This window comes from Notechis scutatus, chromosome 2, assembly GCF_049901735.1.
Source record: "Notechis scutatus isolate UNSWTSFEM ecotype Mainland chromosome 2, rNotScu1.2, whole genome shotgun sequence".
In the NCBI taxonomy this organism is placed as follows: Eukaryota; Metazoa; Chordata; class Lepidosauria; order Squamata; family Elapidae; genus Notechis; species Notechis scutatus.
In genome coordinates this window covers 129,050,758-129,076,817 of record NC_142010.1, presented here as the reverse complement: position 1 = coordinate 129,076,817, position 26,060 = coordinate 129,050,758, and the positions used below count along the sequence as shown (strand labels likewise).

At 40.7% G+C, this 26,060-nt stretch overlaps 1 protein-coding gene across 2 annotated transcripts; it reads right to left on the bottom strand.

The window, feature by feature from the left end:
* Positions 1-731: 731 nt before the first annotated feature.
* TRIM25 (tripartite motif containing 25) lies at positions 732-24,407 on the bottom strand. 2 transcript variants are annotated; one of them, XM_026680828.2, is made up of 9 exons: positions 23,549-24,407; positions 16,732-16,827; positions 14,275-14,508; positions 13,250-13,406; positions 11,819-11,896; positions 9,673-9,705; positions 9,240-9,266; positions 6,776-6,883; positions 732-4,544 (listed from the first exon to the last, which is right to left on the bottom strand). In XM_026680828.2, the coding sequence occupies exons 1-9, from the start codon at positions 24,170-24,172 to the stop codon at positions 4,009-4,011; spliced, it is 1,893 nt and encodes a 630-aa protein (XP_026536613.2). In that variant the 5' UTR covers positions 24,173-24,407; the 3' UTR covers positions 732-4,008. The 2 variants fall into 2 exon arrangements, with proteins under 2 accessions (XP_026536613.2, XP_087812316.1); XM_087956190.1 differs by lacking the exon at positions 9,673-9,705.
* Positions 24,408-26,060: the final 1,653 nt, after the last annotated feature.

The window sequence follows — 26,060 nt, the reverse complement described above, 5'->3', positions numbered from 1 at the left end:
TAGACAAATGTGTCTCCCACACAAAATCCAATAAGGAGGCTCAATAAATCCATTATTTAAAATGAACAGCCTCTGAGAGAAACCTGGGAAGCAAGCTCCTGCAGGCCCTTGACAAAGGGAATAAAGGGATAAAGGGAATGACAAAGACCTTCAAGAGACACCAGTTAATTGACCTTTTAAATACTTTTTCACAATTCTACTTGGCTGAGGAGTCACAACAGTGAATAGATGCTGACATCCTGATTCTTTGAGAAGGAACAGCTGCTCCAGTGAACCTCGAAGGGAGGTGAAGAAATGGGGGTGGTTTAAGAAGAAAACGGCAGAGAAACCCAGCTAGATGATTTTGAAAGACAAAGATGGTTTCCAAATAGGCAGCAAAGATTGGGAATCTGTTTTTCAAGAGTTTTAACTTCTTTAAATAATTCAATGTAATTTGGCTGGATATTTTTTGCTTCCAAGTAATGTTTTTGCTTCTGTGGTATACTTGAATCCTACAGAAGTTTATTTGTGGGAAGCTATCAGTTTTGGAAGAGTTTTCTCTCAAGTACATTTGCTTGGAATGAAGACTTTAGCTCCTATATTGCTGTGACATGTTTATTTTAATGTGCACTTTACTGGGTTCAATTCCTTTCAACTACATAAATATATTTTGGAATGTTTGTTTCATTTGTGGAAACCTTTCTATGCAGAAGCAGTAGGTTTGAGTTTAGCACAAACACCACACCATGATAAACCATGATAAACTTTATTAATTTTAATTTAAAAACTACAGATTCATTAAAAGACAGGGCAATGAGGTTCATCACATTATATTTTTATAGTTAGGGAGACAACAGGCTGATTCTTAATGAAGCAAGGTAAAGACTTTAGCAGAAATCATAAACAGCTTCACTATCTTGAAATTTTGAGGCCACTATTTGTTAATGCAAACTACAGAAGTTTTTTTCCTTACAATTTAAAATAAAAACACAAGCTGCCTCACAAATCTGTATATGTTACTGTCAAGATAACACACCATAATGTAGCAAGCTGAACATTTCTGCAAAGGTCTCATAGAAAGCATTTCCCCAAAGTTTTATAGTGCCAAAATTGCTCATAATATTGCTCCTGTATCTCTGAAAAGCTTAGCAAAAAATATTAAGCCACAGGTTACATTACAAGAGTTAATGATGTAATAATGCAAATATGACCATTGGAGATATAGAACTAAATGACACACAATTTTAAAGCGAAAACATGCAATTTGGTTATCTTTTGTTAAAACCAGGGGAAAATCATATGCTTCCCGAGGCTTCGATCCTACCCACTGACATTATCCCAAGAGCTGACTTGACTTAAGATAAAACATTATTTGAGGCTGATCTGAAAGAAACCTGGTTTGTAATATAAGAATCAAAGGCTAAGAATCAACTTTTAGCCAAAGGACAATATTGTGCCTGGATAAACATTTTAAATGAAAAATAAACTATGTAAAGAGATTCTTAAAGAATCCCAGAGATAGTTCAAGATCATTAGGTGATTCCAATATAATCATTAAGACTTCAATATTAATTAGAGTCACCTACTGTAACCACAACCTAAAGACATTTAGATACCAGCAAAGATACCACCGAGAATGCTATCCACATGATATTTGGATAACAAGAGGTTGGATACATTCTGCCTTAGGATTTGTGGGTTTGTTAAAAAAATTACAAATACATGTCTAATTTAAGTGATGATTTGTTGAAAGAATGCTTCACTGATACTTCCTATGGGAACACACGCTCTCAAGAACAATGCAAAAGCCAGGAAGCTGATTTTCATGAAGAGAAACATCAACTATACAAGACTCAGAGGGACAATCCTAGTACACACACACCCTTCAAGAAACGTGTTACACTGCAGAAGAAACCACAGGTTCTCATGCCAATTTTTCTCACCTTCATGCAGCCATGATCTCAACATAGACTGTCTTTCCTTCATGGAACTGTTCCGTTCTTATTTTTAACTTCATACCTTGTATTACCTACTTAGCCTTTTCCCCCATGTTACCTTAAGGAATGGATAATGCTCATTTTATTTTTTGCAGTCGTCCATTCCAATTCAGTAACTTCCAGAGCATCTTTTTCCTAATGCCTCTATAATTCAACTTTTAAAAACATTTCTCAAAATCAAGCAATGTGGCATAAAAGACATACTTAGAAAACTAGTGTCCTGAAACTGGGCCCTTTACTTGATCATAAACCTACAACTGAATCAAAATGCTTTAGTCAGATTTCCCTTTTATCTCAAATTATGTCCTGCAGAAATCTAGATTTGCCAAAACTGTAGTTTATTTATGTCTGTCATACGGATACTTCTTTTCACTTTTTAGCAGAAATACTTCTGAAAGCTGACGCCTCCATAAGCCACTACATTTGTGTTATAGATTCTTCTAATGCCAATTAGAATACCTATAATGAATGAGGAAGCACAGCAAAGTACTCAATGGCTTAGATGTACAATTGTCATAACCATGTACCATTAGGTGCCTCCCCTGCCCTAGGATGAAAACTATCAGAAGCCTAAAACTGGGTTTCCTAAAACATTTCACTTCCAATTTCTGTGGATCTTCCCAGTCTACTGCTTATTTTTTTTAAAAGAAAACAGAAGGCATACTGAAGTTGAAATGCCAGCTGGGAAGCTTGCAGACAGAAATTAAAGATGGCACCCTGAATGGTTTTGCACACTTAATGGAAGTCCTTTAAATGATCTTCAATCCTTGGTACCGCCGCCAAATGTGATCAAAGGCTATGCTCAGTGAACAGCATGCAGGAAATTAGAGTAATCTAATTACCACAAGCAGTAGCAAGCGGAACAAAATCTAAAAGATTAGATGCAAATGTTATACCTAATCTTCCACTAGACTAGAACATCATTGTGAAGGTACGTAGCCCTTCAAGAAACAAGAACAGGAACCTCATCATCTTAGTCAACCATAATCAAAGAACAACTTTCAACATGGGTAGATGGGTTAAGCAGATGATTTTTTTTTTAAAAAAACCACTTCCTTCTGGCAAGCATGGCCAAGTATATTCAGGGCCTAACTTGCCTGAGGAACACTGTTCAAAGCTATTGGGACAGCTATTGAGGAACATATAATTAAGTACATAGTTTAAGTACATATAATTCTGAAGAACTAGGTTAAGCAAACAGGGATTTATCAGATGGCACAAAATGGCCTTTCCAACATATTCAGAGCATCTGAAAAGAGGGTAGGGAGGAAAAGGAATCCATGGAACATGGGCTTAAAAAAAGAGCTCCAGGAATGAAAATATTGTCTTTTTATTATCAGTTTTCCTCCAAGCAGTACTACCAAAGTACCACTTTGTCCCTTCTCTTCATGGTGTTTAGTAGAAGAATGAAAAATACTCATCACCTCCCAGCACAGCTTTGTTTTCAGTCATCTGAAAAACAAGACCTTCGGAGGTTACTGTTCATACGGCCAAATCTGATAGCAAATTCTATGCAGATTAAGAGAACACCCCTGAAATTTTCACCCCATGGGAAGCGAAGAGTACCCACATGAAAGAGAAGCTAATCAAAGCTGTGAACAGTGCAGCCTGTGAAGAAGTTAACAACTGGGTCCCTGAAAATGCATGAGTTTCATTTTCTGCATTTCTTATTCTAAAGTAGAGCAGGAGATGAAATGAAGGCAGCCTCTGTTCCAAGAAGACTTTATACACCCATATCCCATTATGGCTTAAGACCTCAGAGGTATGAGGCAAACATTAAGCCTGATGGATTCAGTCCACTAAGACTAAGAACCCTCTAGGCAAATTTCCCCAATGATTTTATCAAGGACCTGTTAGTGGACTGAAATATTGATCAAATAACCCAAGAATTTTTCAAAAACCAAGCACAGAGCTTAACATTAAAACATTTTTGTAGACATCATGCAAGTGGAAAACCTGTGGAAAAGCAACATCATAGCATAGTGTGGGTGCATGTCTTTGTGAGGGTGCCAAAGCCATTCTGCACAGCCTGTTATGACTTCAGCTGGCAGAGTGAAATGGTGGCTCCATTAGAAAACACCCAGAATGCAGAATAGACAGCTTCCGTGAATTCTATTTTGAATTTATAGAGCGGGAAGATTTTTTTCTCGGTGACACCAAAGAAAATAACAAAACCCCCATCATAATTTAGAAGGACACCAATCTTTGTTGCTTTGCTGGTGGGGAGAGATATGTCTTTATTATTGTGCCAAGCTGAGACCTTATTGTTGACCCATTCAATGCACCAGGAGCTGCTATTGCGTCCTAGGCGGCTTTCCGGGCCCCGTCTTGGGATGCTCCCGTAGCAGATGCCGACAGCACAGAAGTTGTTGTTCTCCAGGTCAACTTCCCAGTAATGGATTCCCTTCTTGAAACACTGGAAAGAAAGCACTTGGGAGAAGCTTAAAAATCGCTGAGGGTGCTGTTTGTAATCCTGTACCATTTCCGTGACAAACATCTTGGTACATTTCTCCAGTAATACAATATTTTTATGAGCCGTGTTGCGATCCAGAGTAAATTGCATAGCAACTAGGAATAAATAGAATCAGAAATCAGAAAACAGCAAGAAACTTGGAAAAGAGTGGTAATTGTGAACGTGTTATTGCTAAAGTTCATAAATTGTTATTGAATTTGGAGTACGAATATGTAAAGCACTACATGACTTTCTATTTGAAAGTCGCTTCTGGACTTTGTGCTTTGAGGTAGAAGAAATGAAACTTTGATTTGGGGCTTTACTGATTAGATAGGTTTGTTGTTACAGAAATGGCTAGTTTATACTATTATGTAAAAATACGTTTGAGGTTTGATGTGATTATTTTATTCTACTGCACCAAAGTGAGTTGGAAGTCAACACCTTTTCCCTTCTTTTCCCCCCTTTTCCCCACACTTTTTCCTTCCCTCCCCTCTCCCCTATCTTTACTACTATTTTTTGTATTTTTGCATTTTACAGCATTAATACATAAATAAACTAAAATATATTTTCTTTAAAAAGAAACCCAGAAATGGCAGCAAGAAAGAAAAGGGTAGCTTTACTGTTTTGTTGTCTCCTGATAAGCAGTAGGCTTTCTTTTTCTAAAACGTATCTCCTCCCCTAACCCCAAAGCCAATTAGAAAAGAGGTGTAGAACTGAGGGCCACCATCCTAAAACAGACATTTCAACCAAGATGTTAAGAGCACTATATCAGAAGAGGACATTCCCAAATGCTCACTTTCACTGAGCATTAATCACATTCCCATCTACACACAGCTTCAGACTGAGCATCATTTCTCAGTTACAGCTCAGAGAAGAATCCAAGGTTTACACAGATTACCACACAGTTTCTCCAAGGGGTTAATCAAATACCCATAAGACGCCCTCAAGATGCACAAGTGTCAATAGCTTCCCACCTAGTCCACGTATAATCATCATGAGCACTAACCAGATATGTAATTCATCCACTCTGTGAAAAAATACTCACTTTTATTTTATCTCGAAGGACCCCAGAATTCTACATTTTGCAAAAGGATGAAAAATATATATCTTTTTTCTCCACATTATATACCCTTTCACCATGTCTCTTAAGTCAAATAAAAGGCGCCAAAAAGGCACCAAAGGAATTGCATAGCTCCTGTTATCATTTCAACTGCGATGTTTCTACCACTTTTTTTCTGTTCTACAAAATCCAGGCATATGAATTTAATAAATAAATAAATATTCTTCTTCCATATAATACTGTTTACTAAATCGTAGTAAAATTCTTTTGGACTCCTTTGCAATCGCTTTATTTCTTCATCCTAAATAACTTAAGTGACATCAAAAACATTTTCCTGTTCATTTCTAGCTCCAGATCATTTATCAACAAGATAAAAAGGAAATGTTCTTGAGAACATTTTGTTCATTTGAGAACTCTAATTATATTTCTGACACTATAAGAAGTTATGGATACATAAGAATACAGAATCCACTAAATACATAATCCATGATCATAGTAAAGGGAGTTCTCAACCTAGGATCACAATGGATCTCCAAATTTTTCTTGCTAAGTGAAAAGCTGTTCAGTGAGTTTTGCCCCACTTTACTATCTTTTTTGCCACCGTTGTTAAGTGAATCACTGCAGCTGCAAGGGTCATAAAATTGTCAAGCATCTGAATTTTGATCATGTGATCATGGGGATGCTGCAATGGTCTTCATGTGAAAAAATGGTCATAAGTCACTTTTTTCAGTGCCCTTGTAACTTTGAAAGGTCACTAAATGTCATGTTGTAAATGGAGGACTACCTGGAATCCAAAAGCAATGGCATTTTAGAAGTCCAATCAGCAGTGACTTCTCAATGCCATCAATATAAGTTGCCATTCGATAAACCTTTTAAATATTAGAAGGACTTATTACTATTTCTTCTGCAAATTATTATTTTGCAACATATTGTAGCCTTACTCAATATACTGTAGCCTTACCTAAAGAAATAGGCCAGCAGTCAGAAACATGTTTTCCACGGAAACATATCTTATTTTGATTATAATGGTGTGTTAATTTTGGAGGCTATTTTTTGTGCTTATCAATCTTAAAAGGTGAAAGCCTTAACCTTCCACCTGACCTTTAACATTAACTAGTTATAGTTTGGAGCAACCCACTATGAAGCTAGAGGCCGATCATTTTATATGCTCTATTTTATGCTGGGTGGTTTTGTTTTAGTAATGTTTTTCTCAGAATGAATGTTAACCATAATTATTAACATTACTGTTCCATTATTTCCAAAATTTACAGCATGCTAGTTACTTACATTTCAGAATCTCCTCTCTTGGTTTTGTTAGAAAAGTATCTAAAGTTGTTATTTCACTCTTTGTCTCAGCTTTGCTGCTGCTTTGTGCTCTCCGCTTGGGACTTTCCGCTATAGTTACCAAACAAGATAAAAAGATACACCTTCACAATCTCATTAAAACTTATTACGCATATTACATTAAAAAGAGAAGGCTGCCAAGTTTTATACTATAAGACAAAAAAATTAACACTAGTTGTTGACATATACTGTATATACTCGAGTATAAGCCTAGTTTTCAGCCCATTTTTGTGCTGAAAAAATCCCCCGGCTTATACTCGAGTCAGATCCCTCTGAAAAAAAAAATGGTGTGGAGTCGCGGCCTCCGGCGGCAGCGACTCCCAACAGCCAGCCGGGAAGGAAAGGCAAAAAGCGCTTTGCCTTTCCCTTCCCGGCGCGGCGGGACTGGGGCGCGCCAGCGGTAGTGACTCCTGACTCAGGGGCCTCCGAGGGAGGGGAAGAGAGTGACTCCTGCCTCCCGCTGTCATCATCATCTTCTTCTTTTGGGTTAGTGAATCAATTAAACCTTTCATGATAGTGAGATCGTTTCCCAAATTAATTATTTTTATTTTTGAAATTTACCAGTAGCTGCTGCATTTCCCACCCTCGGCTTATACTCGAGTCAATAAGTTTTCCCAGTTTTTTGTGTAAAATTAGGTGCCTCGGCTTATATTCGGGTCGACTTATACTCGAGTATATACGGTAGTTTTAGTTCACCATTCCATATGTGGTTGGCATTTGGTTTTGATTACATGTGATTTAATCCAATGGGTAAACCCATCAGCAAAACAGAAGTTCTAGACATGAGTTATTGTACTTGTATCTAAACAGAGAATAAACTCTACTTTGTTACCTAGTTCTGCAAAAAAAAACAACCATGCTCAAAGAGCACCAAGGGCCCCATGGTTCAGAACAATCTGTCCTCCATTTTGTCCCCCACTGCCATGTCAATTGGTGCAAGAAATTCTAATTCTAGCATCATGGATCTCAGAGTTTAATCCTGAGCTACAAATATCCTCTTCTATTGGTATTCTGAACCAGCCGCTGAATGTATCTTTCAGATCTGGTGGTCAATAGCATTTCAGGAGTGGAATTCTTCTCCTTTCTGCTTCTGTTTGTTCTGCAAACCTCCGGGGCCACAAAGTTGTGGTAAGAGATTTTGCATTCACCCATCAGACAATCCGAGATTTCCAAGAGCTGGCATTAGCATTGTGAGATATACAAGACTCTAGTTTTCTAAAGCATGGGACTCTAAATTACGGATTTCTAGAGCCTAGAAGAATCCTGTTTAAAGAAAAGCAGAGGTAGGGCTGCAACAATCATTAGTACAAGTTAGAACTATAGCGTAGGAAAATTTCATACTGAAAAGTAGCAAACATATACAATGGCCCTAAATGAAGTCATGTTTGCCTATTGTTCATGACATCGCTGCTAATCTGTCTTTCCAACAAGAACGCTTTTGAAAGACTCCTTTTTATAAGACTTTTTCTGATGGTCTCAACAATCCCATCTAACCTCAATCCAAGTAAGTCTATGAACTTCAGTTTTCTTGGCTTTAACACTCCCTGGGGAACCTTGCAGTAACCATTTAGCATTATCAACTATTCTGTTTCAGCTCACTAGGCACTGTGATGGTGCAATGGTCAGAATGCAGTATTGCAGGCTGACTCTGCCCACAGCCAGGAGTTCGATCCTGACTGGCTCAAGATTGTCTCAGCCTTCCATCCTTCTGAGGTCAGTAAAATGAGGGCCCAGATTGTTGGGGGCCATAGGCTGACTCTGTAAACCACTTAGAAAGGGCTGTAAAGTACTGTGAAGTGGTATATAAGTCTAAGTGCCATTGCTATTGCTATATCTCTTGCCCTCTGGAATGGAAGAGATTGAGGGGGAATAAAAAAAAATGTAGCATTTTCTCTAGAAACTTTACAGGATCCTTTGCAAGAAACCAGTAACTTAACATCCGTAAAGAACAGACGTGAGAGAAATATTCATTAGCGGCCTTTATACCAAGGCCACTAATAAATATTTGTGATTTTAAGAAGGCCTACGTAACCATTACTCCCTTAAATATTTAGAATGCTGTTTTGACATCCACTACATTTCTAAAAGCTGAGAACCCAAATATAGCAGACTAAATCTTGCCACTGAAAATGAATTGAGTACATTAAATTGATAGACACAACTGAAAGTGCAGTGGTAGCAAACGAATGTATCTAATTGTACAAAGAAAATGTATCTTCATAGGATTAAAGCCACAGGTGCAATTTTCTCATGACCAGACCACAGCACAATTATTTCTACTCCATGCCAACAAATGCCCTGTTGAATGTCCTGAAATTTCAGCAGAGGCAGCTATTCCTCAAACTTTAATCAGTGGAATTCATTGGCAGACGGAAAGTCACAAGATTGGTTAAAAGACTGAACTTACAGCGCTTGGCAGGCCGACTTCTATGCTCTGAAAAGAAAAATGATGTGTCCAATTTAGTGATTTGGGAACAAGACAAACAACTCTCTCAGAATGGGCAAACAAGAGATCCTCTGGATTATTAGGATTTTTTGAAGTTTTAAAAAGTGTTACCAATTTGATTTGATTATCTCGAAAATTTGTTTTAGCAATGTGGAAATTACCGCTACCACACCAATAAATTTACTTACGTTTCAACATGATTTCTGAAACAAAAAAAATCAAATGCTATGAACAAATTGATTATTTGGAATGCACAGATAGTAGAAAGCAGGGATCCAATAATAAGCTAAGACTTTTGGAAAAATAGAGAGGGCAGAATAAAGTCAAAAATTCAAGAGATTTTGCAACAAGGAAAAAGAAGTTTTTTGGGAGAAAGAAAAGCAATTTAAATTACCTTTAGTTACACCAATGGCATCGACAACATTCCCTTGGAAAAGAAGAATGCCAGTCAATTTTGGCACATTTACCACAAGTGCAAGCAGACCCAGTTTTATTCCAGGTTCATTTTTAATTTTCTATGCAAGCTAGGATTTCTACTGTAATCTTAAGACTTGTGAGCTAACACAATTATTACCTGCATCCAAGCAATGCTGGATCCCCTAGGGGGGGGGGGGGGGTTGTTGGGGAAGGGTAATTTTGCTTGCTTCCTCCATCCAAGTGGGTCCTGTAGAATGAGTGAAGATTTGACATGAAATAAATTACAATATATTACAAAATGCAGAGTGATTTTAATAGGAAGTATGAAAAAAATAGGTGTAAAGACCTATGAGGTGAGACAAATTGTGCATTAGGGCAATGGTTGTGAACCGGTGGGCCACAGCCCACTGGTGGTCCACAAGAAAATTTTGGTGGTCTGCAGAGGAATGTCACCCCCAGAGTACACCCCAAAGCAATTAATCCAGGCCACAAGGGAACACAAGGCTGCGCCGCCCACATGGCCCACGGGAATGCTCCCCATCCACTCACTCCTTACCTGGCAAATTTGCTATTTTTCCTTTCCCCTCCTCCCCGACCATCAGCTGTTCTGCTGTGTTGGGAGATTTAGATTAGCTAGAAAGCAGGAAATCATTGGATTTCTTGCTTTCTAGCTAATCTTTAGATCTTCGGCTCTGCTTAAAGAGGAAGAAGAGGAACCTTCCTTAGGACTGAAGCTTCTATTTGTCAGTGCAGACTCAGGTAGCCAATGGCAGATAGATAGATCTCTGAATGAATCTGTGATTCTATGAGCATCACTCTCTCTCTCTCTCTCTCTCTCTCCCTCTCCCTCCCTCCCACCAATGTCAACAACCAACGGTCAGTCAAGTGGTCCCCGGGATTTAAAATTGAGTTTGGTGGTCCCCTAATACCCCTGTATTAGGGAACTGTTATGTATTGTAGATAATTGTCAGTTGAAGGGTTAATTCTGGTCCTCTGTTGGAATGGGGAAAATACTCTCCTGATTGGCTGTTGGCTCCCTATAAAAATAGCTATGTCAGCCAGGGAGTTTTAAGTTGCCTCACAGGCAGTTTTAAATAAAGAGCTTTTAGAATTCACTCTGGCCTCACCTCCAGAGTGTGCCTGGAACTGAACAAAAACATTAACTGCAAAACATGAAGAACAGAGAAACAAAGGGCAGTTACAAAAACACAATCAGCAGTAGAGAGGAACAGTTAAGATTAAGGGGGAAGAAGACACTTTGCTGAATCATGTAAGCAAAGTGTTTTGGAAAGAGATGAAAAGGACTGGAAAACAGCCTCTACTAGAGTGAATGGAATTAAAAATAAATGTGATAAAAAGATTAGGGACAAAACCAAAGCAGGAGAGATCTGCATACAGCGAGATGTGAAGGAATAATATGGAAATGTATATATAAATGTTAGTATTGAAAAAATGTTGAAAAGGACATCATTTTGGTTTCTTTTGGTTTTAATGGCATGTTCCATTTTGAATTACTTTGAATAAGTAAGTGGTCATATTAATTGATAAATACATAAACAAAGGGTAAGTAACTTGTGTGATAAAACATGTGTGTCAGGTTACAATGAAGTGATCCAAAATCCTAACTCAGCTTGATTGCTTTTGGGAGAGTTGCTGTTAGTCTAGACCAGGGGTGTCAAACTCGCGGCGTCACATTGCTGTCACATGACATTTTGCGATGTTTTTCCGATTCATGGAGCTGGGGTGGGTGTGGCCTAAGCATGACGCATCCAGCCTGCAGGCCGCCAGTTTGACACCCCTGGTCTAGACTGCCTCATACGGTTGTGGGGAAGAATCAAGGGAAGGAGGATTATCATAAGTAACAAAATGCCCAGTATTCCTCACTAGCTGCTGTTTTATGCAATGGTTGTAATAATCCATAAAGTTCCAATTCTTCCAACATTTAATGGCACAATGAGGGAAGCTCCTTCTGGCCTTCTCTTCCTTACAAGAAAGCTAAAGAACAGCGTTCTTCAGATAGAAAGCTAAATGCTCCACCAGAGACTCCTGCAGTCTGCTCGGATCTCAAAAACTCCACCATGTGCAAAAAATATCAATCACTATGATTTGCTCTAAATACTCACTAGTTTTTCCTGCAGCTGCTAGGCATACCCCTTCCGCCATGGGTGGCTTCAATGGGATTACAATAGTGCCAGGATTACCTAAAGGAACATAAACAAAGACAAAGTCAGGAATCTTGTCAAAAGGATCCCTCTGAATAGGTAGGTAAGATGGAAACAAGGAACAAAGGAGAAATGTTGCCAGAAGCAGGGGAAGGAGGCTGGGTGCCGAGCATAAGATAATTCCATCAATCTCATCAGCAGTTACTGGAGTTGTGAATCAACAAACCAAGGTATTTGAGGGAATAGAAGGGGTCCTGGAGCCCACCATTCTTTGAATTATCCTGGATATGGACTTGGCGGCTTCTGCCTCTCTACTTAGTTCGTGGCAGCTTAGCTGAGAAGGATGTGGTAAATGGGGATGACTTTTGAGTATGAGAATGAGCAAATGTACATGGCAACCAATAAAATTCTCCCCGCACTTTAAATTCATTGGGTCTCTGTGAATTCCGGAAGAACTTGACATTCCTCAGCATTTCACGCATTTGGAAGTGATCCTGGTGTTCCTTATTATTTCTCTGCTCTTGATCAAGTATGTCTTGTATGCCCCAGTAGGCCCGATCTGGAAAACTCAGATAGAAAGTTAGGGGGGCTTACAAGACCTCAACAAAGTGTATGTGTGCGAGTGAGTGACCCTAAGCTGAACCTAGAAACATGTAAAAACACCTCCAAAAAGAGTCTGACAGAGAATCTTTCCCCTTTGAAGGATCTTCTTCCTCTATAGCCTCTTTAAAGATAAAGGTTTCCCTATCCAGTGGTCTCTGACTCCAGGAGGCAAGCTAATTTATGTTTCCTCGCTGAGGGAACCAGCTTTGTCCAAAGGCATTTTCGAGGTCATGTGGCCAAGCATGACTATACTCTGAGGCGCACAGAACACTGTTACCTTCCCATCAAAGTGGTACCTATTTATCTACTCATGTTCGTATGCTTTTAAACTGCTAGGTGGGCAGGAGCTGGGGCAGGTAATGGGAGTGCACCCCCATCAGAGAGCATTAGGGTCTCAAACTCGGGCTGTCAGCTTTCCAGCTGACAAACTCACATCTTTAACCACCGAGTCATCACACCCTTTAGAGCCTCTTTAGAAAAGCATAAATGCATTAAAAGAGAGGAAGAAAAACTTGGCAGAAAGTAAGGAGTTTTGCTTCTCTTGGAAGACGTCATGTGGACACTGGTACACAAATGACTTTGTCCCCAGCTGGGGCCACCCATTCTGGGTGGTTAATTCTGAATAGTCACTAAATGAACTGCTGTATACTATCCCACAAATCTTATTAACTAAAATCAGTTAATTTATTCTTCCATAGGTTAGCAATACAGCTGGAATAAAATATGCAAACCATATGTGAATACGAAAAAAAAACCCATCCCAGTAAGTACATGAATAAATAAAAGCACCTTTTTGTTTCTCTTCCTGAGTTATATTCAAAAATCGTTTTGTAACTTCTTTGAGGTTACAACTTTTCTGATAAACAGCGCCTAGCAGGTTTTGATCCAACTCTATTTTGGGAACAAATACATCGCTGAAGGATATCTGTCGCAGTTTTGTTGCTCTCTGAAATAAAGCATGAAGATCTTGCGATAATTCCAACCAACAAAGAGCTCTACTTCTTTCCACAGTGCTTGACACACATTATATAGTGGAGTATTTATTAAATGACTAAACATACATCCTGCATTTTCCTCTTTTAAACAGACCCCAAGTGGGAACGGCATGCTCCTCTTAATTGTCGGAATTTATTAATTCTAGGAATTGAAGACCAACAACATCCAGGGAGCCTCAGATTGGGCAGGTTAAGTTAGGACCGCTGCTACCACCTGTATTCTTAGTCTAAAGCAGGGGTGTCAAACTCGATTTCATTGAGGGACGCATCAGGGTTGTGTTTGCCCTCGGGAGGCTGGGATGGGTATGGCCAGCTCGATGTCAACTCGTGTTGGGGGCACCAGTGGTGGCCCGAGAGCTCTGCCAGCGAAAACAGGCTCCTGAGCTCTGTTTTTGGCTGAAACGGCCTCCTGCCACGTGTACCCACCTGAGTTCTGTTTTTAGTGGCAGATGGATGCAGGAGGCCGTTGCAGCCAAAAACGAAACTCAGGAGCCCATTTTCGCTGACAGAGGCACTACGGGCCGGTCCTTAATTATTTCCACAGCAGCCCTGTTGGGCCAGATCTAAGTGCCCTGCGGGCTGCATCTGGCCCTCGGGCCTTGAGTTTGACACCCCTGGTCTAAAGACACTAAACAACCATCAACACACTGTGTAATTTTCTGGACAACTTTTTGAACTCTCAGCAATGGGGAATTCTGGGAGTTCAACCCATACATCTATAGGACAAGCAGCTCAGGGAAGATTTCACTGGAGAAAGGGCCTCTCTAATTGGAGAAATTAAGGGGTCCTTCAGAAGACTTTCTCCCGACTGAAAATTACCTTTAAAAATGTGATGTCATCCATCTCTGCCAAGATCTCTTCAATTTCACCTCTTTCCATCTGGATTTCATTCTTCTTCTTACCCAGGACTGTATGGACAAATTCAAATTTATCCAGGACTCTTTTTTCTTCTGATTTGATTTTCTTCCAAGAATTCTGCTCTTCTTCATGAATTAAAGCTACTATTTCTAGGAATTCTGATTTCAGCAAATCCAGCTTCCGACTAGTGGTATTCTGAAAAGACAATAAAATCAAAATAAAAAATGATTTGGAAAATGAAATAATGCCACATTACTTTAAAAGGGTTGGGAGACCTCTGGAGGAAGAAATGGTGGACTGAATACGGAGCGGACAACCACAACTAAGAACGAACAGCTGGTGAACAACTGCCCAGTGTCACCTGACAGTGAGATGGGCAGAATATAAATATAATAAATAAATAACAATAATATAGATCAGCTCTATGAACTACTCCAGAGAAAGAGAGGATGGAATATTGCCTCTGTTACTTCTGGTGAGGAGACCACAAGGCAGCAGTCTTCTACAGGTTTTAAGCACGGGGAGATGAGAGAATAGCCATCTTGCTCAAACTATAGCTTAAACTAAAAGAGCTGCAGCGGTGCAGTGCTTAGAATGCATCACTGCAGGCTATTCTGTTGACTGCTACCTGCCTGCAATTTGGCAGTTCTCACCAGACTCAAGGTTGATTCAGCCTTCCATCCTTCCGAAGTGGGTAAAATGAGAACCCAGATTGTTGGGGGCAATAGGCTGACTCTGTAAACCTCTTAAGAGAGGGCCGGAAAAGCACTATGAAGTGGCATGTAAGTTTTAGTACTATTGCTATAGTTAGCATCTTTAAAAGGATCCCAAGTTCACATGCAGGTAATCCTTGAGTTACGAATGTAATAGAGACTGCCGATTGCATTCGTAACCCAAGGATTTGTTAATTGGATCATGTTAAATGAACATTGTGATCCCTTTCTGCTTTACCCAATGCATTCGCTAATTGAATGTGCAGGTCGTTAAGTGCACATGAGGTAATCTCAGGGGAGGGAAGACCATGGGGTGGGCCTAGTGCTTCTGACCACCGAAGTCCTCCCCTGACCCACTGAAATATCTCATGCTTTCCCACACACACAAACACACACACCATCCTGCCCCACCAGGTCTCCACAGGGACTGGGCCAGTGGAGACTTCACTTAGCTTTCAAAGAACTTGAGGACCAAAGCAAGCTGTCTCTTTTCCAGCCTCTCTGTCGCTTTTTTCCCCCCTCCTGTTCCTGGCTCTCCAAAAGTGGAGCGGGTGAGAGCAGGAGGAGTGTGCCCTGCTCAGCTTGGTTGACTCACCAAGGCTGCCTGCACAGAACACCCAATCCGCTTTTGAAGTGCCGGGCAGCCGCGGTGAGTCTGAAGGAGCGCGAGATTGTGTCCCCAAAGGCTTCTGTTCACCATGCCAAAAGGTATTGCAAAGGGATGGAGGGATTGGGGCAGCCATCTCATGCTGCTTCAGGTCTCTGTCTCTTTGCAAAAACCTTTTTGTGCAGAAAAGAGAGAAAAACCAGTGCAAAATCACTCCCCCCCAAAGGCTTCTGTTTTCCCCGGCAAAAGCTTTTGCACGGGGGGGATGGAGGGCTTCGGAGCAGAGATCTCACGCTGCTTCAGGCCTCCTGCCCTTTGGCAAAAGCTTTTGGTGCGGAGAACAGAAGATTTTGGGGACACAATCTCGCGCACCTTCACTGAGGTTACCTGGCACTCCAAAAGCGGATCGGGTGTCCTGCACAGGAAGCCTTGGTGAGTCAGCCAAGCTGAGCAAGGTGAGCATATCCCGCTGTTCCTCTGCTCTCACCGCTCCACTTTTGGAGAGCAGGGAGCAGAAAAAGAAACAGTGCTGCTACAGGTTTCTGTTTCAGCCACAGCAGAGAGGCTGGAAAGGAGACAGCTCGCTTGAGGTGAGAGGAGGAAGGGTCAGCCTGTTCTGGAACCCTGGATCTTCGAAAGGTAAGTTAGCCTTTGGGGTGGGGAGGCCATTGCCTGTTAGGTCCCTGTGTGTGCAGGTGTGTGTGAGGGACATGTAGAATAGGCCAAAGGAATGTTGCAGTGTCTCTGCAGGCTGTGGTGCTGCAACATTCATAACATTCAGGACTGTGTCATAAGTACTTTTGGGGAAGGTGGAGTTTAACAGTAAACTGTCGTAACTTGAGGACCTGTGTTTACTTTTCTAATCACATTCAAAAATTGCTTGTTAACTACTTTTCAGCTATTAGAAAATTTGAATTGACAAGTCTGAAAACATGGGCAATTTTGACACAAACCTCTCTCTCTGACAACCACACACACACAACTCACTAAACACAATGTGTAACTCCATATATTGAAACTGAGACAGCCCACTTACATTACCAGATCCTACTTGCAAAGAGAAGGGAATTTCCATTTAAAAAATAATTCTTTCCTTACACTGAGTTGCTTTTGCTGCGTTCGTACTTGTTCCAAGGACTTTGCAGTCTTGTCATTCAAGGCAGAGAGTTCTGTTAATCTCTTCTTCAGCTGCAACTGAGAGGGGAAAAAAATTATTCAGATAAAAAACATTCAGAACCCAACATACTAAGGAAACAAAATCATTCTGATAACGGATATAGTTTTACTCGAGGCTTATGATAATTAGGGCAATTGCTGGAATCCTGACAGAGGATTCTGATTAAAAGGGACATATCTGCAGTCACAACTTCAAAAAATGAGATTTTTTAAAAATGGGATTTTTAATATTGTGTGGAGTGGGAAAAAATGGTGGACCAAAGATGGAGCTGACAACTATGTAGATCATGGGTGTCAAAGTTGATCATGCTATATGACATATCGCGATGTATCGTGATGGTTTTTGCCTTTGTAGAGCCAGGGTAGGCGTGGCCTTAGCTTAACACGGGCCACCAGTTTGACAGGCCTTTATGTAGATAAAAATAATTTCAATCTGGCCAAAACTGGTATACAAAAAACAATCAGAATGAAATAACGACTCAATACCAGTGGTGTAAACATTACTGTAAAAGTCTTTTTTAAAATGAAAAAGAAGCTGTTATCAATCCAGCTTCAGATGTTTAGGGACCCACCACTTAGCAACGCATGACAGAAGCTGCCTTATTTGAAGGGTGGTAGTTAACATAAAATTCAAGGACTTGGAGCATGTAGGAACAAGGGAAAGATACGCATCCTTTGGCTGTTAAGGGAGAGCTGAGAAATACAGAATAACAGATGCCATATATGGTGGCGCAGTCTGACCTGTAAAAGTCTGACTCACAGATGAACACAATACAGAAGCCTGATGATGGCAGATGAGATTCTGCCGAAACGTTGCTACAACTTTAAAAGCACAACTACAATGACGTGGGAAAATACCCGAGCAAAGCTGAATACCATACATGTAAGTACCCACGAAAATGTAAGAAAACAAATATATATATGTTATGTCTCACCTTTCCAAGGAAGATGAAGAGTCCAAACTCCGACAAATACAGGCAAGCAAGAAGATTCAGTATTTACAGAGTTAATTCCTTTATACAGACAATGTTCTTGGCATTATAACAAACGCTGCCTGCCAAGTCCGACAAGATAACCAGAAGAATCACTAAAGCTTCCAACGTAGACCACAAGAAACAAAACACACCAAAGCCTGACAGAAAAGTAAAACTTTGTCCCGTGCAGAGTTTCCAGAGAAAACACACCCACTTTTATCCTGTGGGGTGTGTCTCAATGACTCAGCTCACTCTCTGATTCGCCCACGCCTCCTACGTTGCAGCTCACACTTCTTCCTGCGACGCTGCCTAGGATCAAGCCAACATTCGTCTACTTGATTCCCTGTCAGAGGCTGCTCTGATATGCCCTCCTTCTCCTGATTAGTCTCAGGCTGTCCCTCTCGGTTATCTGCTGAAACCTGAGGTATTATCAGGGAGGAAGGCATTGCCGAAGAGGAAGTTCCTGGGGAGGAAGGCATTCCCAATTCCTCCTCCTCATCTTCCGAGTCCTCTTCCTCTAACAACGCAGGCTCAGAAATTGGAGCCACAACATACATACATACATACATACATGTTGTGGCTCTGAGGTTTGAGCCTGCTTTATTAGACGAAGACTCGGACAGTGAGGAATAGGAGGTTTTGGAAATGCCTTCCTCCCCAGGACCTTCCTCTTCAGCAATGCCTTCCTCCCTGATTGTGCCTCAGGTGTCGGCAGATAACCGGGAGGGAAGACCTGAGGCTAATCAGGAAAAGGAGGAGGGCGTATCAGAGTCTCTGACTGAAAATCCAGCAGAGGAATGCTGGCTTGATGCGAGGCAGCGGTGTAGGCAAAAGTGCGAGCTGCAACGCAGAAAGAAGGGACGAATCAGAGACTGAGATGAGGGACTGACACGCCCCACAGGGAATAAAAGTGGGTGTGTTCGCTCTGGGAACTTGTTCAGGATGTGTTAATTATTCAGAGATTGTGTTGTGGCAGCTTGCGTGATTTAATATTCCTCTTATCTGGTCGGACTTGGCAAACAGTGTGTGTGAGACTGCCAAGAACATTATCGGCTCAAAGGAGTTAACTCCATAATTACTGGACTTGCTTGCCTGTTTGTATTCAGTCGGAAATTTGGACTTCTCACCTCGTTTGTACAGGTGAGACATAACACATACATACATACATACATACATACATACATACATACACACACACACACACACACACACACACATATATGTGGGAGCACGTATGGGAGTTGTTTTTAAACTGTTTGACACAATTACCTCTTTTTGTAGACTTGGAAATCAACCTCCGTCCCCCCAAATCCAAACCCACATTATTTTACACGAGCATCAATGTTATATTATGGTTGCCAGGAGGATCAGCGAGATGTTTAGGCTAAAGTTGGCATTTTTACCCACCTGAGTCCTTCCCAAGGACCTGGGTTAAGTAGGTGGTTTGATAGTGTTGAAGGTATCATTACTATTTATTTCAGCAGCAGCAGCAGCCCCATACTGTACTAAAATATTCTGTACTGATTTAAAGTGACTGAGTTTTTGTGAACACAGAAAGCCGATAAACAAATATGCAAAACAAGGGCTAAACAAGTCTCAATAAAATACAAAGCATTAACAACTTCCATGAAATCTGGAACTTCCGGTTGCAAGGCTTCGGCGGCGGCAGGAATCCGCTTTGCTGCGGGTCCCTGCTGCGCTCGCCACTGAAGTACCCCCGATCTAATTGGATTTGGGGGTTGTCGCTACCCCGGAGGGGTAGCGGAAGATAGAGGAGATCCGGATTGGGGTTTGGGGGTATCGCAACCCCACTCCCCAGCTGGCTGGACTCCTTTTTCCGGAGGCGGTGGAGCGGCGGTCAGTAATGGCCGCCACAAAGAAATCTTCAACCGGGCAAGGCTGCGCAGGAGGAAGTGTTGAAAAGTGAAAGTTTTCTTGGCTGAATCGGGACACTAAGACACTCAAATATCCTGGAACTCTGATTTTTTGAAAGATACTTTGTTTCCAAAGGAGTTTCTTAAAGCGGCGAATAGGAGTGCTGAAAGGGAAAGTTCACTCTCCTTCCCTACGGAGATAGCAAAAAACCTGCCTTTGCATAGAAGGTAAAAATTCAAAGTTCTTTGTTACAAGTGGGAAGGGAGAGGACAAAAAAAAAATCTATATTAAGACTTTGTTGGAGGAGACGCCTTGAAGATTATAAGATCAGAAATTAATTGTAATAAGGCTTCAAAATACAGTTTGGGATTTTGTTATTGATATTGCCCCAGGAGGAGAAAGTGTAAAAGGAAGAACTTTGTGTTTGTTTGGATTTTTTGATGACTTTTGGAAACTGCTTTAAGTTTAAAAACATCTTGGTTGTCTTAAAAAAAGAAAAAAGAAGAAAAAGGGAAAGTTTTACAATGGCATTATCTGTGGATGATTTAAAAATGGAATATGAAAAAATAAAGGAAAAAGAACAAGAAAGTGAGGGCTTAGTGGGAGCTGTTTGTCACTTTTTAGAAATGGCGATTTCTACTTACCAGCAACTACAACAGCAGGAGGACTGGGAAGAAGAAGAAGCCATCTTTAATGGACAAAAAATCTTAAGAAAGAAAAGAGGAAGAGGGGAAGGAAAATGAAGAATTTAAGATTTAAAAAAACAACCAAGAAAGAGAAAAATAAGGTGCAAAATTGATACAATGTTAGAAAGCAACAGAAAAGAGGAGTATAACAGAGAGGGGAAGTTAAAAAGGCGGAGGCTAGGAGATGGAGGGGTAAAAAGGCCAGATTGGATAAGAAAGAAAGGGAAAAGAGGAAAAAAAGCCACAAAAACTTGAAACAAGATGGGAAAAAACAATTTTTTTTCAGAGATAAAGGGTAAAGTGGATTCTGCAAAAGTACATGAGATAGTATTGTAGTATTTGTATTTGAAATAGAAAATTAGAAATGTAAAATGTCTAGTTTTATAGAGTTTAATTGGCTATTGTGTCAATGTTATTATAAATTTATTATTTTATTTTTTTTATTTTAAAATAAGACATTAAGTAGAATAAGATTGAAGCATACAAGACTGTTTTGTAGTATCTGTCTTTGAAATAGATTGGAATAATACAAGATTTAATAAGATGTTAAAATATTAAAATGCTCAAGTTTGATGATAGATTCTAAAGAGAATGTGTAAAATGGTTAAGATTTAATGACAGAGCTTATTACAAATTTATTATTACTATTTTTTTTATTCTCTTATTTTAAAATGTAGTATGGAAAATGTATTAAAAAATCAGAATGGAAATTATATATTTAATTATTTTATAGATTTATTATTATTATTATCTTTTTTTTACTTTAAAATTTAGTATTTAGAATGTACCAAGCAGAATCAGAATTGAAATTATGTATTGTTTTAAATGTCAAATATAGGGGAATGATAAAGGCGTCACACTTCAATTAGTGATTACAGGAGAATTTTTTTTTTTTTTTTGCTAAAGAGAGATAAATTGGGGAAAAACAGACAAAAGATACAAGTATAATGATTCGAATTAAGATGAAATAAACTAAATAGAATTAAGAGAGTGAAAAGTAGGGGGAAGCTAGATAGAAAAAATAGAATGGTAAATAAGATAAGTAATGGTATACAAGATGAGCATGAATTTGATTTAAGTCTGTACAAAAAGATGTAACCTGGGGTTGAGCCACTTTCCAAAAAGAAGTTTTATGTTTTTTGTGTTTTGTATGTTTATGTCTGATTATTTAATAAAACCTTGGAGGAATGTTAGAAGAGAATCATTGTAAACAAGCCAGATGAATATATAAGTATAATGAATAAAAAATATATAAAATAGATATAGAAAAGAAATATAATTGAATAAAAGCAAAGGGAGAAATAATGAGAAATTTGTTAAAAAAATATATCTGTTTATATGGAAATGAGATATGGAAATGGGACAAATTAGAATTATGCTGTATAAAATAATGTTTTATTTGCTTTGTAAAAATTTACACAGAAAGGTTTTATGTTTTAATGTTTGATGTTCTATGTTTTGTTTGTCCTTGAAAATTAATAAAACTTGTTTTTTTTAAAAAAACAACTTCCATGAAATCTAACACATTTAAGATTTGCATTGGAAAAATGGTATTGTCCAGAACATAACACAGACTTTCTACCATATACTAAAATAGCTAAAATGATTTTTAAAAAAGGAGAAAAAGTCAGAAGGGGTTACTAAAATAGGGAATCAATAGCCCCAGGGGACATATAAACTTCCAGTGATAACAGGTTTGGTGCAACCTGACTATAGAAAATACATTAAAGGTATCACAAAAAGTAATGAAATGTAAATTATTGTATATATTTTTATTTATTTATTTTTGCTATGGATTGGTACGAAAACCAAAGGGAGCCGGCATCAGATGCCAGATGATTAGTTGATGATTGTCTTTGCATTTGGTGGTCTCTTCTAGAGTCTAGACCACTATAAAATACACAAATTCTGTCCTCCATTGCAAAATAAGCTTACGTGTTATTATCCTGTTGGCATTTGCCAGCTGTAGAAGGAGGCTCTTTTTGCCTCAAGCAGCCAATGCAGGTTTCAGCAAACCTGTCTCTTGGGTGTACAATAGCTACTAGGTACATGGTAACAAGATAACTCTCCATATACCTCTGCTGTGTGTGTGTGTGTACACAGAACACAGTTGAACACAAATACAACCAGTTTTACTGAACAGTATTGATTGAATGGACACATAACACACAAGACCAAATAAGCCAACTTTGGCTTTGTATGATAATTTGCAAGAGCCAGTCTTGTGTAGTAGTTATGGCATCAGGCTAAAAACCAGGAGGTGGTGAGTTCTAGTCTCCCCTTAGGCAAATAGTCAGTTGGATGACCTTTGGCCAGTTACTCTCTGTGCTAGGAAGGAGACAAGGGCAAACCACTTCCCAAAAAAACCTTCCCAAGTTGTTCAGGTAGCTTCCAGGAGTCAAAACTATTTCTCACAAATGAAGGAAAATTTACATGTCCCAGAATAATGTTGTAGGATCCAATCCGGTCACCAGGACAGAGTTTTAGTCTTCCGAGCTTTCTGACTTGTGTTGGAGCCTGTCCTCTGATAGAGCAGAGGTCTCCAAACTTGGTAACTTTAAGACTTTTGGACTTCAACTCCCAGAATTCTCCAGCCAGCTGGAGAATTATGGAAGTTGAAGTCCACAAGTCTTAAGGTTACCAAGTTTGGGGACCCCTGTGATAGAGACACATTCCCTGAGGATAGGCTCCTTCACGAGTTAAGATTAAACCTCTGGTCCCAGTGACCAATCCAAATTGGATCCTACAAAACTGTTTCTTTCAATCAGGGATGGGCAATTAATTTTCCCAAGGGGCCACATGTGAAACTGGGACTCTTGTGGAGGATTGAACCAATAGGGGTGGTGCTGTCTTGGGGCAGACAGGGATAGCCAAGGAGTCAGATGTGACCCATGGGTCACAGAATGCACAGGTCCGCTTTAGATTTATATCCCCCATTTTCTTCAAGACACACACAGCACTCCCTCCTCCATTTTATTTCTCCAACAACCTTTCAGGGCTGCGATCGGTGTCCCAAAGGCGTTGTTTTTTTTTTTTTTTTCAAAAGGTTACTGAACTGCGTTTTTCAAAAGTCCGGTTATCTTTTGAAAAAGCACCTTTGGGACAACCCACGGACCTGGATAACTAGAATCTCCACAGTCAATGTGCCCCTCTGTCTCCCCACGCCTAGCGCAACAACGTAGCCACCATCCACTCCTTTCTCACCTCCTTTGCTTCCTTGGCCTCTTTCAATGGGGTAGTGGAGCAGGTCTTGTGAGAAAGCAGGCAAAAACAGCAGATGGGGACTCGATGCTCCTGGCAGAAGAACTCCAGGAGCTTGGAATGGGTCTGACACTTCTGCTGCTGAAGATCCCCCACGGGTGGAACCAACTGGTGGCTCTTAAACGCTGGGCTATCCAGGTGGGGCCTCAGGTGTTCCTGGCAGAAGGAGGCCATGCAGGTGAGGCAGGTCTTGGCCGCGTCGACCACCAGGCAGCTGTCGCAGGGCACTGGCGAGGGAGGCCTCGGCTTGGTCGGGCTGCTGTCCGCCTTCTCCCGCTTCTCCTCACACGTCCCTTTGGAGAGGCCCTCTTGACTGATCTGGAACTGCTCCACCACCTTGCAGAGCACCGTGTTTTTCTTCAGTTCTGGACGGGTTTCGAAAGAAGCTCTGCACTGGGGGCAGCTGAATTTTTCCTCGCAATCCATCCAGGTCATCTCCAGGCATGGCAGGCAAAAATTGTGGCCGCAGGGCGTAGTGACCGGCGTCTGAAAAAGGCATAAGCAGATGGAGCAAGTCAGCTCCTCTTCCAGCCCGAACATAGACAAAGCCTCGACCAAGCTAGCCATGACTGCTGCGTCAGAGCGAAGTCACCGCTTTATATATATATATACACAAAAGGAAAGGAAACCGAAACTTTCTGGACGGGCGTCTAGTGGATTTCCTATAAATCACGTGAGCCGGCGGGCGGGGACGCTTGTACAGATCGCACGGAGCCGGCGAATAAGCTTTTATGGAGTGGGAAGGAGGTTCTCCCAATTGCCCGAAAGTGGCCTAATCACAACATCAAGGGCGGGTGTGTGTGTGTGTGTTTGCTTGCTGGTTCTGCTTGCCGATCCTAGCCCTTATTTACTGATCCCGTCTCCTCTGCTTACTGCATGCCTAGAAGCAAGCCGTACCGCTGACTTTGTTATCCCCCCACCTCTCCCGGGAAACAGCCTCGTCCTTTTTTTTAAACTTAGGCAAGCCATATAGAGCGAATTGGCTTGCTTCCAACGGCGTTGGCCCCAAATCGGTGCCCCCCCCCCCCCAAGAAGTGCATAGAAAGTGCACCCGGCCCTCGATGGAGATGTTTTATCAGAAGAAAATCTTGTTGGGGCGTCGTCATCCCTGGGATGGCGGAAACAGCACCGATAAAAGTACCAAATGCCTCTTTGAGGTGTGAATACATTAAACGCCTTGATCATTTATAAAAGGCAAATCCGGAAGATTAAACTCACTCCCGTCCATATCAGGAAACAAGGACCTTTGTCCTTACGGGATGAGAACGTTACATGTTTTCTAGGTTAAGTGCATTAAGTGCACGCCGGGTGTGCAAAACGCAGGGGGGAGAGTTTACGTAATGGATCTTCGCATGTGATAAACAATACTTAGAGCCACTTATTTCCTGGTCAAGTCAATCAACACATTCAGCTTATAATAATCAGGGTGGCCTGATCCCTGCCTGTTAGGTACCAGATGTAGAATGAGAATTGTTAAAAAAAAAAAAAGCCAACATGTTAAACGTGTTAGCTATTTATTATTTCCCAAATTGGAGAAAATAAACCTATTTATACTAATTCTTGGAAATCTGTATGGAAAACGGTGTGCCTAGTCTGCTCTTGCCTCATTTATGGGCTCGGGCATACGTGGAAGCAGAACGCTAATGAGTCTTTGACCAGATAGTCTATTTTAGGTCACGTTGTGTGTACTTAGGAACCACAACTAACTCCAAAAGAAAAGATGCTGCATGTGCAAAATCGATATGAGCTCCCCCCCCCCTCTCAAATTGGCTGAACTTAGTTTGTATTAGGAAGGTTGCAGTCTTTCCTTGGTGAACTTGAAAAATCCTGCTTAGAGTTGCTGTCCTCCAGGGGTTAACAAAGCAGTTAAAGAGACCGAGGTTCTGACTCAGAATAAGGGAACTTCCTGTGTACATATTTTTTCTGCTTCAAGCATACTTGCTGATGGTAAGAAATCAACAGCTTCAGCAGACCCTGTATAAAGTAGATTATCTGACTCCCATTCATTATTTTATTTGTTCATTCATTCATTCCATGAGGTGGAAATGGTATTGGTCACATGTTTGGGTGGCCTCTGGCAGGAGCAGGTAGAGGATAGTGCCTCTATTCCAGCTCTACCTGACCTCTCAGCATCTTTTGATATCATCAAGTATGATATCCTTCTGGATCAGCTCCCAGAATTGGAAGTGGGTGGCACAGTATTGTGCTGGTTCTTTTCCTTCTTCAGGACTGATACTAGTCGATTTTGATCAGGAGATCCTGCCTTTGGCTCCTACCGTACCACCTGGGGTGCTGCAGGGTTTAGTGTTCTCCCATTCCTGTTTTACATCTACATGCAGCTGCTGGAGGAGATCATCTATTGCAGGGGTGTCAAAGTTGCATCATCATGGCGTTGTCACATGACCTGTCACGACTTTTTCCTCCTTTGCTAAATCGGGTGTAGGCATGGGCAGCG

Coding starts and splice junctions, on each gene's coding strand:
- TRIM25 (XM_026680828.2), bottom strand. CDS start 24,172: ATGGCTAGCTTGGTCGAGGCTTTGTCTATGTTCGGGCTGGAAGAGGAG. Junction 9,706..11,818: donor AGCAGCTGCAGGAAAAACTA/GTGAGTATTTAG, acceptor TTCTTTTCCAAG/GGAATGTTGTCGATGCCATT. Junction 4,545..6,775: donor AAGAGAGGAGATTCTGAAAT/GTAAGTAACTAG, acceptor ATTTATTCCTAG/TTGCTATGCAATTTACTCTG.